This window comes from Poecilia formosa, unplaced genomic scaffold (genome assembly GCF_000485575.1).
Source record: "Poecilia formosa unplaced genomic scaffold, Poecilia_formosa-5.1.2 Scaffold26, whole genome shotgun sequence".
Taxonomy (NCBI): domain Eukaryota; kingdom Metazoa; phylum Chordata; class Actinopteri; order Cyprinodontiformes; family Poeciliidae; genus Poecilia; species Poecilia formosa.
The window spans coordinates 1895606-1910278 of NW_006799965.1; the positions used below are offsets into that span (position 1 = coordinate 1895606).

The 14673-nt window shown below is 41.8% G+C and overlaps 1 protein-coding gene across 1 annotated transcript; it reads left to right on the forward strand.

Annotated features, from left to right (window-relative positions):
* Positions 1–331: 331 nt before the first annotated feature.
* Positions 332–4222, forward strand: egr1 (early growth response 1). Its single transcript, XM_007548362.2, has 2 exons — positions 332–1133; positions 1836–4222. Exons 1-2 carry the CDS (start codon positions 923–925, stop codon positions 3161–3163), a joined length of 1539 nt encoding a protein of 512 aa, XP_007548424.1. The 5' UTR covers positions 332–922; the 3' UTR covers positions 3164–4222.
* Positions 4223–14673: the final 10451 nt, after the last annotated feature.

Genomic DNA, 14673 nt, shown 5'->3' on the forward strand with positions numbered 1-14673 from the left:
CGGTCTCGTTCTCTGCCAAAAAGCGATCAGCGCTGCCTCAGGAAACTCCAAATAAGGACATGGGGAAATGGAAACCCACCGGAATAGGTCCTTATGTAGTCACGACCTTATAAGGCACGGCGGTGCGGAGGGTTCCGGGAGCAGCCAGCAGCTCGCTGCACAGATGGGAAATCCGAATCAGATCTATCGAAGGACCGGGGGAGAGCGAGAATTACGCCGCTTGTCAGCCCGAGCCGCTCGGCTATGAAGACGCATTGATTCGGGAGCAGAGAGGAGGGGTGAGCGCCGTTGTCTTCGCAAATTTACTGCAAGCGCTTAATATAAAGTCGCTCCTCTGCTGTCCCTCAGGCCGGTGTGTGTTCTCCACTGCAATGCCTAAATATGGGCTTCCTCTGTTCCAAATATGGACATCTACGTCACGACAGGAGTGTATATAAGAGCGGGGAAACCTCGAAGCTCATAGAGAGAGCTCTGAGAGCCACACATGAGCAACTGTTAGAACAGAGATACATAGAAGTCTCTGCCTGAGAAACATCACTGCAAAAGTGAAACAAAAAAAGTCATAACAACAACCAGTCCGAGACGGTCAGAACCTGATTGGATAGGTAACCTAATTCAAAGCAAAAAAGAAAAAAAAATCAAGATTGATCAGTTGATCATTTTTGATTAATCTTAGGGAATGAGAGGACTGATTAGATTCTTCTTGCTGAAAAGACGAGTGGATTTTTCTCACTTCTGAGAGGAAAAGAAGAGCAGCAACGGGAGAAGAAGAGCTACGGAGGAAAGCTGAAAACAAGGTCTTCCACTGCATCAGCTGAAGTGTTGGGCTAAGTGATCCCCTCCACCTGCGAGGCACCGCTCTGCCAGCACACATTCAGCGACTCCGCAGCAGCCACCAGCGCAGCCTCAGCACCAGCAGAGGATGGCTGCAGCCAAGACCGAGATGATCCTCCCTGCCCTGCAGATCTCAGAGCCTCTGAGCTTCCCTCACTCCCCCATGGATAACTACCCCAAACTGGAGGAGGTGATGATGCTCAGCTCTGCAGGGACACCCTTCCTCACTGCCTCCGCACCCGAGGGTGCAGGCTTTGGCTCCGGGGAGCCAGGGGAGCCGTACGATCATCTTTCTGGAGGTAAGACAAGATCTTCTTCAGCTTTTTTTACTCACTGCTGGATTAAAGTTTAGATTATATTTGCTAAGCTACAAAAGAACCAACATTTAATTTAAACTTAGATTCATTGCTGCACTTTGGTATTCAACAAGCTGTTAAATGTTAAGAGTTGTGGCTTTGCAAACTAAAAGTAAGTGGCAATTTTAGATGCTTGTATGAAACCTTACAAAACTTAGCTAAACATAAATACAATTGAAATATAGCTTCACACGACTTGCCCCAAAATAGCAAAAATGTTGTTCTGTCACCACATGCTTTAGATGCTCCTTCTGCTCAATCCAAATTACATTACCAAAACCAGCTGAGCTGTAGCTTTGGGTAATCAATTGCCTTTGGCTCTGATGGTCTTTAGGAATCTGTGTGCTTCTGTGTGTGCTTGTGCAACACACAGGAAAGCAGAAAATGAAAGGAAGGTTGAGAAATTGTTCATAGAGGAAAATGTGACCTCAGGAAGCCTGCAAAGCTGCTTTCTAAGATATAAAGACGGTTTTGGAGTTGAGGGTGAAGAGTTTGCTTGCAGAGTGTTTCTCACTGACCTATCACAGAGGAGAGGGGTGACATGCTGCCCACCTTTCTGGCAGCAGTACCCTTGTTTTTTTTATTAATTTTTTTTAACATATTGATAGTTTGACTAATGTCTCTCATTTCTTGTGCTTTCTGCAGATACGCTATCTGATATCAACTACACCTGCGAGAAGCCAGTTGCGGAGCAAACGTACCCCACCCAGAGGCTGCCTCCCATATCCTACACCGGCCGCTTCACCCTTGAACCCGCCACCACATGCAGCAACAGCCTCTGGGCGGAGCCCATCCTGGGCCTGTTCACTGGCTTAATGAGCAACGTCGCTCCCACCTCCAGCTCTTCCTCAGCTTCGTCACAGACCTCTTCATCCTCCTCATCAACCATCCCGTCCTCCTCCACTTCTTCCTCCTCAACCTCCTCCTCATCGCAAAGTTCCAGCCTCAACACCTCAATCCACCACAGCGAGCCCAATCCCATCTACTCGGCTGCCCCGACATACTCCAGCCCCAACTCTGACATCTTTCCAGACCAGAGTCAGGGGTTCGCCACCTCAGCGGGATCAGTGCAGTACCCACCCCCTGCATATCCCAATGGCAAGACCTGCAGCACAAGCTTCCCTGTGCCCATGATTCCTGACTACCTCTTCCCCCAGCAGCAGGGAGAGATCAGCCTGGTGCCCCCAGACCAAAAGCCCTTCCAGAGTCAGTCAAACCAGCCATCGCTTACTCCTCTGTCCACCATCAAGGCCTTTGCCACTCAGACTGGTTCCCAGGACTTAAAAAACATCTACCAGTCCCAGCTGATAAAGCCCAGCCGCATGCGCAAGTACCCCACACGACCAAGCAAGACGCCGCCACACGAAAGGCCCTACGCTTGTCCTGTGGAAACCTGCGATCGTCGCTTCTCGCGGTCTGATGAGCTGACACGTCACATCCGCATCCACACCGGTCAGAAGCCCTTCCAGTGCCGCATCTGCATGAGAAACTTCAGCCGCAGCGACCACTTGACAACACACATCCGCACCCACACAGGGGAGAAGCCCTTTGCCTGTGAGATCTGTGGACGCAAGTTTGCCCGCAGCGATGAGAGGAAGAGGCACACAAAGATCCACCTGAGGCAGAAGGACAAGAAGGCAGAGAAGGCTGGAGCTGCTGTAGTAACGTCGGCTCCAGCATCTTCTGCCTCGCCCGCCTCCAGTTACCCCTCTCCCATCACTTCCTATCCTTCTCCAGTGTCTTCTTACCCGTCTCCAGTCACCTCCTGCTACTCCTCTCCCGTCCACACTTCCTATCCCTCTCCTTCCGTCGCCACCACCTATCCGTCGGCGTCGATGTCCACCACCTTCCAGTCTCAAATCGCCACCTCCTTCCCTTCTTCAGTTGCATCCAACATCTACAGCTCCCCAGTGCCCACCCCTCTTTCAGACATGCAGACCACTCTTTCCCCGAGGACAATCGAGATCTGCTAAGAGAGGAGCAGACAGAAAAACTTTTTTTTTGTACTCTCAACGAACTTCTCCTTCTGCAAGGTTTCCATTTTACAGGGGAAAGAAATCAGCATCAAAAGGACTTAGTTTCCCCTCCTCCTAAAAGCACTTTTTTTCGCTACCGGGTGCAGTGCAGGTGAATCTTGAGATTTGCCTGAAAGAAAGAAAAGAGACACATGTCAAGGACTGGGCAAGGACAGCGTAACATGTAAAAGGATTTTTTTTTTTTTCATACTGTCTCTGTAAAACAAATGCAGCACTTCAAATGCATATAGGACTCCTGAGACAGATAGAAAACGGCTCTGGCGGGTCTGTTCTACCACAGACCGACAAAACAAAACAAAAAATAAATCCCACACCAAGAGACAGACAGACAGATTCCTCAGGCACGTTTGTCCTTGAGACATTTATACAAAAGACATTGAATGATATACATAAGCTATCATATATGTATATTGTACATGTGCCATGTTTCGTTTTTATCATTCCTCGGTACCACTGATGTGAACAATTATTTGCATATTTGCATTGTATTATTTGAAGTGAGCAGGGCCATATTTTCTACATACTTTCTCTATTATGTAGTGATGATGCTGTGATATGTTTTGACATTGTTTGAGATTTAAAAAAAGAAAAAAAGAAGCACTTAAGTATTCGAGCATGAGTAAGAGTGATGTTAGTTTCTGTTGTAAATATCATCCACTGGTACTATCTCTTTCTCACATGTGACATATCGCTTGGTTATATTGAAAAACAGAGAAATGGAAAAACAAAAAAAAAAAATGTTGAAAAAAAAAAAAACCTAAACAAGACAAACGCTCCTGTTATTCGGTGCCTTTCGTGAAGCCTTGCAGATGTTGCGACTCGGCTGAGCGCGAGAGTGGATGCACTGCATCTCGCCTTAAGGGTTGAGGGAATATTTTTGTTACAGAATGTACGCACTCAGAGGGAGGAAGAAAAAGGGACGAGCTATGAGGGCACCGCTTCATTTTATCAGAATGTAAGCAAAAAAGAAAACAACAAAAAAAAAAAGATAAAAAATTATAAAGTATATTTTTGTAAGTGTAAATATCCACATCCTCAAGAGCTGGAATGTTGAAGTTACCTACTGAGTAGGCATGGGATTCTTTTGTATGTTATATACATGCAGTTCATTATTTTGTGGTTATCTTTATTTTGTATTTGTGTTTGTTAAAACAAGTGACTGTTTCTGGCTTCTAAACACATTGAATGCGCTTAACTGCCAATGGGATATTTGGTGTACAAGATATCCTTCCAGAAATGAAATATAAATAAATAAAAATATGAATATATATGAAGAGTTGTTTTCATACTTTATCGTTTGACTGCTCTGTTTTGTGAGATACTTCAGGCTGCTTTGCACATCACACTAAATCATAAAAGCATCATGCGAGTCAAATCATATTTTCTCATCAGATTCTGTTTGATTATAATCAGGGGATTTAAACCATAAAAAAATCATCTGCTTCATCTCTATAAATACAAACCAAGTCCTATAATGATAACACAAGTCCATTGCTTTGATGCCTCCAAACTCTCAAGATCAATAACTTTTAACTAGATTTAACTTTTTTTTTGAAGAGACTGAATTTATGTATAGCTATTCCTGTTTTATTAGATATTTCAAATCCTCACTGCTGGGCAAGCATGCCTTCAGTGATTTGCTCTTTGAGCAAAAATGACAATGTCTTTGGCTCTGTGGGGTGACAGAAGAATGATTTTTCCGGTATGGATATTTCACTGTCCTGAGACAGCGCAGAGAGTTATTTTCACTGGGCACAGGTGAAATCCATCACACAATAATTGCCCCTCTTCTCCGCAAACGGCAGACGAGACGCTGTCAGCTCTTAGCAAGCGAGCTGCAGAACTTGACTGGTTAATTTCTGTGCAGGATTGTGGTGTTAACCGTTTCATGGGAGCAGCGGAGGCAGGCAGGCCGGCCCTGGAGCTCTAAACTTAGCTTCTTTTGGGTTTCCAGCTTCATTGCACCATCGTTATTTAACGACCACAATGTTCCCAAGGCAAAAAGATTCTTGCTTCATGTTTGGCTTTGGAATTAAGACAGCTGGATTTCTTTTGCTGATTTTTTATTTTTTATTTTTTTTAAAGCTGGTGTAGACGTAAATTTGCTTTTCTGGGAGCTTTGGAGTAATTTTGTGTTGTGAAATGCACAAACCCAAACACCCACAAATGCAAACACAGCTAAAATAGAAAGCGGGAAAACATGCAGACGAGAGTGATGGAGGGAAAAGGAGAATAATTAAGATAATTGGTCTCTTGATCCTGAATTTCCAAACTGAGACTGATGAGCTGTGTTCAAATCCGTGCACGCGCCTGTGTGTGTTTGCCTGGCATCAGTTCGCTGCAGCTACAACTGTAGGATGCGCTGATGCCGATGTACAGGAGCACAACCACGTGAATTTTTTTCCAGATACATCAGTTTTCGTCCTTCTTTGTTTTCAGTCTGGAAATGTTATGAACTTAACCCTGAATGTTCCTACGTTATAGAAGTGTCTGGTCACCGTATTTGGGTATTCTGATGCATTTGTCTTTATTTTATGCAAAGAATGGTGTGGTATAATTCCACACTAAAAACCATCTACAACATTTTTTCAATGGGGCAAAAAAAATCAGGTTAAGAAATAATTGTTTTAAACAAAATCACTGCATCATCTTTCATTCTGAACACAAACTTTCCTTATCCAGAATCCTGGATTTTCTCTTACGATTTCGTCACAGATCCCACAGGATGTTTAGGGCACTGAAACAGCCAACAAACAAACAAACAAACCTCATAGCTCAAACATAAACACATTAGTAGGCCATATTTATTTAGGCATCAGCCTGCTTAATTAAAGGTAGTGTAAAAATACACATTTTAGCTCACTGACAAAAGCTAAATAATTTACACACCAACCAGGTTCAGAGGGCCACAGCATCACAGATCCTCCATCATACTTAGCAGTGGTGCGTTTCCACATTCAACCTGTATTTCATGCCAAACCCCCAAAAAAGCTCAAACCCTGACTGATAAAAAGGGAAGCATTTTAATTAATGTCTCAGTAGAGTTAAGCAATAGAACTGCAAAGACTCTGACATTCCTCCCAGAGAAAAAACAAAACAAAACAAAAGGCAAATGGAGACTTGGTGAACCCAAAATGCCACTTTTTACTGCATTTCTGTAACATTGAGCTCAGGAGACTTTATTTCTTCTCTGAGCATCCTGCATAAATATGAATCCTCATCCAGCCTACTGACCTGCGGCTAAAAGTAATAAACCTCTGAGTCACATTTTATTTATTCCCCAAAGAAACAGGATGTCCTGCATTATTCATTCAAGGTTCCGAGAAAGCCTTACAGTGTTCAAAAAGTAAAGTATTCATTTTATAAATGATTCATAGATCTTAGCAACTATAGTAATGAGGATTCAATTAAAAACATTTCCTAAAACTCAAATTAAATGTTGGATTTTTTTTAAATATGAGCTTATTCTACTAATTAAATTTTAGACTTTTTTTTACACACATTTGTCCACATCTGTAAAAACCGAAACACGCAAAATATGTAAGGAAGAATAGAAAAATTTTTTGTCAAAAGTTCCCACCTTTTTTGTAATTTTTTTAAAAGAACTTTCTCATTTGAAAGTTGCAACTTTTGGCTGAAAATTATTTGATTGTGAATAGTGTAGATGAGTAAGGATAATATATCTAGTCCACATGCGTTTGTAGAAGGGTTCTGGTAACAGAACAAGAAACACAACAAAAACATATTCAAAACGATGCAGCAAAAGATAAAAACACATTACCTCAGTTCGTTGTGAGCTCAGTGCTTCTCATGCTCTTTTACAAATGTTTGCAAATGAGCACATAAAAAAACTGTTTGTCTCACGAAAACACAAATCATTTTTGTGCTCAGATAAATCATGTCAATGTTTAAAATATGACAGAAGCTTACTCCGCTTTCTTTTCTGTTTTTGGAGGGGAATTCTCAAGACTCCTTGTGTGGCTTAAACTGCTGAAATCTGACACGTCCTCTTATCGTTTGCAGCATCATTTTGGTGTCTGGCAGCAAATAAAGAGCCACTCAGCACATTTTAAATCAAAACTTTCTCATATTGCCACACTTTTGGAAAGTCTCTACATAGAAACCACAAACAATGCTTCTCTCAGCCCTTTTTTTTTCCACTGTTAGGAGACAATATTTTAACCAGTTTGTCACACAGAGGGGGGGCTGTGGCCTGGATTTGTTAGAGTCCATAACCAGAATGCTAGAGAGATGTGCAGCCACTGAATGAACGGTGGGATTGTGTAGCTTCGTGTTTGATTCGAGGCTCTTCCTCACATTTCAAAGCTCACGTGTTGGGTGTGTTCTGTCAGCGGAGAGTCAGAGGAGATGCGTTTGTGGCTTCACTCTGTTGTAACCCACAGTGGAACCACCTCACACACCCCAGTGGGCTTCCACTTCAAGAGACCATCCTTTGTTCAAAAATGTATTTGTTCTCATATTCTTTTTGGGAACTTTGTACAACAGAAAAAAAAAAAAAGAACAGCGAAGGGAACTGTTCTGTCTCCCATAGCCCAACAACTCCATCCCAGCGCCACCTCACTCTCTCCTTCTCTCTGCATATTTTGCTAGTGATGCTAATGATCTCCCCCCGCTGTATTCTGATGCAAGGTCTGTCTACACTTTTCCCTTTCATCCACATACAAATGTGCTCTTATTGCCTCTTCGCCCTCGGGCCTTTTAAGATGCCTTTTTGAAATATGCCGTTTGATAAGCACATCATTGGCCAAGTCCCTGCAGTGATTAGAGCTCTCTTTAATGTGAGCAAGTTAGAGAGTGAATGAGGGACTCTGGAGCCAGCAGCCATCCATTCTCCTCCGTCCTCACCCCGTTGATGTCCCTCGGGCCGCCGGGGAGAGACCCGGCGTTGGGTAGGACAAACCAAATCCTGGCTTAGACATCGCCGGCCTTGCTCCATCTTTCATCTAGACATGGAGAGATTAAGCAAAGGAGGATAGCCACTGGAGGATCACATTCATAGGGAAAAGTGGTGCTGTATGCTTGAAGGCTAGATTCCTGTGCTTTATCACAGAACTGTGACAGTAGGACTGCTCTCTAATGTCTTTTAAATATGCTCCATTGATCTCATGTTCTAAGCTCCTGTCTGCCTTGCTGGGATGGCTTTTTTATCTAACGAAAACAGTCGTCAGGTGCTTCTCCCTGTTCTGTGACACCTGTTGCACTTTTTGGCATTGATAGATCAACTGATTGATTTCCAGTCTCCTCACCGGTGCATTTCAGGTGAATTGCAACATTAAAACAGGAAACAGAATTTAATGTTTCTGACTTTCCCTGTTCTGTTTTGTTCAGCCTTGTGACTCACAATAGGTACATTTATTCCTATGATCGAATTCAATCAATATGTAGAAAAGGGGTGAAAGGAAAAATAAGTGCAAATATGCCAAGGACAAAGCTGATAAAGTTTGATGTTGGCATGTCTGCAATGCTGAATTTGGCTGTCAATGAAAAAACAAACAGGGCAAAATGGGAGTTTGAATTTGAATTCATGGAAATATAAATGATTTTTTTTTTACAATGATGAGGGGGAAGTCAACATAAATGTTCTCTGAAACCCAATAGCTTGGAGATGTAACAAACTGGCAGAAAACAGAGGGATTTAAAAGAGCTGTGTTGAACTCTAACTCACCGCTGTGAAGAATGGCTGTCTCTGAAAAAAATAAAACAAATATTTATAAATAAAAACAACAAAATTCTGACAGCTTTCAGATAGAAGCCTACTTCTTATTAGTTTTACTCCAGATGATGAGCCTGTGTTTTATTCTTGTAGGTACATTACTGTATTCAAGGTGTTATTTTCATGAGCCCACCTGCTGAACCATTCAAAGCTCTGTAAGCACATCTATGGTTGAAGCACCAAAACATGTTTTTTTTTGTTTATTCTATCAAGTCATTTTGATTAAATGCCACAAATGTGGTCAAATTAGAGAAGAAGTGCTCAATATATCATTGTTGTGCTTTTGCTAAGAAGTGAACATGCAGAAATTCAATGTATTTCTATTAAATAAGTCCAGGTCGTACTTCATTTATGCCATAGTAAATGGATTGAATTTATAAAGCATCATTAGTCATTCTGACCACTCAAAGTAGTTACATTTCCACCACATTGACCAGAAATGTATCAGTTACACACTGATGTGTAGCTCAATGCAGTCAACTTGAGGTTAGAAATTACTAATATAATTTACCCACTTCGTATCTTTTTATGTTTAACTGCTTAAATATTTATGCGTATTTTGGGCTCTGAAAACATTGCATTATGCGGTTAAAGTGCTGTAGTCCGTCTCTAATCCAACACCTCATGGATTGACAGATGCTTTCTTAGCATCTAAAGGCATCCAATAGGTTCACATCGTGTCACACTTTTCGTCACACAATAGTTTTGTTATTTCTTGTTTAAAATGTGTGATTGTGTTCTTTTCAAACTGTTCAAAACTCGTGAGATGTAAGAGCGGCGCAACTTGCAGCAGCTATGTTTAAAATGATTCAAAGCAGATTTTTGACGCATCAGCTCCGTAATGATCTACAGGTGTCCTGGCAACTCTAGCTCTACCTAATAAGACTTGCTTGATTGAAGTAGGTGGCTTTGAACCGACAACAAAAACAGCACATGCTTAAGTACCTCCAAATATGACACCTCTTCAACTCGGCATCAAGTACACTACAGCTCCACAAAAGACACCTGGGTGGCTCTGAAATGCAAACACAGCCTTAAAAGTCTTTATGTGTCAGGGCTAGTAAGTACGTTTGAGTTATTGTTGTTTTTTTCTGTCTGCAATCGCTGAACAGACTTTGTGAAGCTGGATAAATAAATGTGGAAATTCTTCTCAGATTTTCTCTTCTTATCTGAAGGACGTGGGCTGCGCAGCAGATTTGTAATGAACAGCTTTTAAGAAGCTTCTTAGGGAACTGCGTAAAACCTTGATTCATGAATGAAAATAGCATTGAAAACAACATAAATAGAGTATGATTAAAATGTGGATTTGAGTTCAGCCACAAAGCAGCCCTGATAATTAACCTTAAAGTCCAAATTTGGTCAAAATGGTGAGTATTTGTTTTATTCAAACTAAAAGCAGTTTTCTCGACATCATTATTGACAGTGGAGATGGTGTGTTCAAGGCATTAGTTTTCTGCTACTCATGGTGGGGAAATTTTGGTTAAAGCTGACCAGAGCGACTTCTTCCGTATGTTAGCTTTTTCTCTTATGTGACTTTTAGCAAACTACAAACTGGCCTTCATAAGGATTACTTCCAACAATCCTGGCATGCTTCCATAAAGATATTTGTGGTGGGTCCTGTTGACTAAGTTTTCCATCTAAGTTGATGAACTGGAGTTCTTCTAGGGGTACCATTTCCTCTGACTAATATTTTGTTTTTCATGCTATATCAGTTTAATCAGATGGCCATGTCTTGGTTGGCTTCAACCTAATTTTTGTACAGCTCTCTCCTACATGTTTGTTTTCAAATCTGAGTCAGTCTTAGTGATCTGCACCTTTCCACTAGGATCTAATAAGGATCTTTGTGGATCTCCATATCTGTGACTCTGTTGCTGTGCGGTCTGGTAAGGACAAGCCTAGTAAGAATGCAACTCCAAACACACTGAAGTTGAGAAAACACTGACTCACATCATAAGGAGAGAAGGAAAAAAGAAACCTGGTGCGATTTGTAGATACACAGTGAACACAGATCGACAAAAAAGGACACAGTGAGAAAATTACCTTTTCTTTTCAGTTCTTTTCTGCTTCTCTTCTACTGAGTGTACATACCAGCGCATCATAAATGTATATCTCTAAAAGTAAAGGACTTCAGGACTTCAATAGTGTGAATAGGGATGGAGACAGGGCTGTGAGGTTGAAGTGGCTCTAATACAGAGAGGAATGTCAAGGCCTTTTGCATTTGTGCTATAGTATTTTCTTCTCTGATGAACAGTGGCCTGTGAGGTGTTAAAAACTCAGTATACTGCTTTATAACCTGAGCCTCCTTTAAATTGTTCCACGACTTTCTTTCTGACCTGCTTGGTGAGTCACTTGGTCTCCATGATGCTGTTTGTCTAATGTTTTCTAGCAAATAACAGACGCCTTCCTTCACAGAATAGCTCTGCTTTCATTTTATTTATGCGGATAACATGTGGGTGAGCTCCAGTAACCAGTTGGCTGACATTTGATGGCAATTGGTTGCATGCATTTATTTGGGGGTATCAGAGTAAAACACAGCAAACCTTTCAGAATACTTTTAGTTCAACTTTTTTTTCACCCAACAATAATGCTTTATTTTACATTAATCTGTCAAATATTATATATTAGACATTTTGGTTACATTACGTTAAACCTTTTAAATATGACTTAACAGATATTAATACTTTTGCAAAACACTGTAATCCAGTCCATGTATTTGATCATGATTGATGCTTTTTTTTTTCAACCGTTTACCTTTTTTATGGAAAGCAAGAATTCATGACCTGAACAAGCCTTTTGGCAACAAAACAGCACCTATTTGAGACTGTAACAAATATCCAGCAGCGCCTTGAAATTTCCTCTCTTCGGCTGCCCGGATTTTATTTTGAAGCAAATCTATTTACTCTAAATGCTTCTGTTGGCCTTTTCTTTAACAATCCCCAAATATTCACATTTCTATAACTGGCTCTCCACATGAAACAGCAGGAATGCGTTTCAGGGCAGCCACTTTCGCTTAAAGCTGCAGTTCAAGAGTTCAGAACAACTGCCAGCTTGTCACAACGGCACAGTTTAAAGGTGAGCGTCACAGTGCTGCATGTGTGAGTATGTGCATGTCTCGAGCCTCTTTGCCTGAGTATTACTGAAACCAGATTCAATACAAATAGGGTTCTTGTATTGTCCTTTTTTCGGGGGGCATTTGTGTATTTTAAAGCTAAAAACAAGCCGTCTCCTGTGATCTGATCCAGCATCTCGCTCTGATACATCAAAAGAGAGCTAACAGAAAATCTGGGTCTCTGCCTCCACCCTCCAGATGTGACCTGCGGTGACTTCAACACCTGTCATTAAAAAGATGGAGGCCAGGTGTCTGCACCAACTCCGTGGCCACCTGTTTCACCACGTACACACACACGCACACACACACACACACCACAGTTCAATGGAACTTAATAATACCTAGCGCATTTGGTCTACAAGCAACCGAATAATAATCCCTAACCTATTTGTTAGATAATAAATAATGTGGTGTGCCACAGAAATCCCACTCACAGTATCTGAAATATAAAGCGGTATTAGTTCAGGGCCAAACATAATAGAAACAGGACTGCCATGACTTGAAAGAGACATTATTTGGTGTTTTGACAGTGGTGCTGTGTGTGTTGTGACTGCCGTGCTTTCATAATGCAGGACCAGGGATGACAAAAGCAGCTCTCATTATCTGCTTGTTGCAAAGCCTCATTTAAACGCTGAGGCCTAATCACATATGAAATGAAAATAGATCCCAGTTGAAATGGAAAACTGTAATAACCAAACCCACTGATTTTATAAATGTTAAAAAAACGGATTAAGACAGATCTTAGTCCAACAACAACAAATTACAACCAGTCGCAATATGGAGTTTTTCCTTTAGTGACTTGGGAAGTTCCTCAAGGGTAAATTCAACGAGGTTTTGGGCTTCTCATTATGTGGGATGAAGCACAACAGCTCCCAAAACGCTAAAGAGCATGCACAAACCTCCCACTGAGATATTGTGATGTTTCATCATTGTGTTTGCAAAATATCTGCGTCCTGGGAGAGCCCGGTAGCTGAAGTGGTAGCTTTTCCCATTTAGTGTGGACCATGGCATTCAGAGAATTTGAAGCAATCCTCGCCGGGCAGCAGTTCCCACAGGGAAGGCAGCGCTCAGAGTAATTTATTGTAACACCATTGTTGCGGCGGCTGCTGTGCATGTCGTGTCCTGCCAGTGCACTGGCTGCACCCAAAAGTATCTCACCAGGCAATTCTCCAGACTGAGTTGATGATCCCAGTGGGGAGACGCTCACACACCTCAAAATTGTGCATATAGGGTCGGTGTTTGTCTATCGAAAAGAGGCGAGTTTTTCAGAAAGCAGTTCAAAGGCAAAATGTATTTGTTGAACAATGCAGAGGTGCTGAGTCATTGTGTTGAGCTGCAAGGAATAGAGGGAGGGGAAACTTGGCAATGTTTTTCTGGGTTACAGCTACCTTTAAAACGCAGTCCCAGAGTCGTCACCTTCAAATGGTCAATATATAATTCCGTCTGATCTCAGTTAATAAGTTATGCACAAAGAGCGTTTCTCGTTTCTTAAATTATGAGTTTCTGTATTGTCTCTGCTCTGTACAGAAACTCTGCATATTTGCATTATCTCGCGCTGCCAATAATCTGATGAAAATACTGATTGTTTCTCCTCCACACTGCAGAAGCAGAAACTACTCAAACTTACAAGAAATTCTTCAGTCAGGAAAACGGCAAGTGCAAAGACGGCCAGGAAAACAAGAGTGAAGTTGTGTCATAATTGCCTTCCAATGAGCCAGCTATTTTCAAAAGATCATGTAAGTATTAGAGACTGGAGACTGCTTGGTGATCTCTATCTGTGTTAAGAAATGCTTAGCAAATACGACTCACAGCAGGTAATGTGTATTAAAATGGGAAGCGTAGTTAGGGTTTTAAAATGCTGCATCTGTGTATAATATAACATGTTACTACTGTGCCAAGAAGAATAGAATGAAAAGCCTTCATGACAACATATGTATCATCAATGGGTATAAAATTGGTTGAAATTAGGTCCGTACATCCTGCGATCCTTAAAGGAGGCGTGTGAAACAGGCCATGCTTCAAACACACACAAGATCCATGAGTCTCTATGGAAGCGGTCTTAAGGTGTTATCAGCCATGACAGCGTGATTACGAGTGACAGGGCGATGGGAGAACTGGTGATAAAGGAGAGTTGCCCTGAATGTGTACCATCATCTGGCCAGGTTTCCTTTTCCGCCCCCTAACCACAGCTGTCCTCCATGTCTGATGAGAGCCTTGCGATGCTATATTTGTCCCCCAGTGATGAGGTGGAACTAATGGCTACTTTCCACACCAGCTGATGTCATCAGGGTGCTGCAGGAAGCTGGGGGGTGGGATACCTGCTGGGTACGTCTGTTGTCCACCAGCATCAACGCACATGAAGCACTGCTGCCTCAAAGTAACCTGAAACGAGTGCTAGCTTAACCAATAAAGTCGGCAGATCACGGAAACAAAAACTCCACTTCAGAACTTGTTCTGATTTTGTCCACTTCTCACACAGTTGAAAATGCTGATTATTATGGAGATCTGTAATTTGTCCACCGTCACTTGCATCCTTTAAGATGCTGAATCAATTTTTGTCAAGTATTTTTTATAGTAATTTATTTGTACTGTGTTTAATCAAAT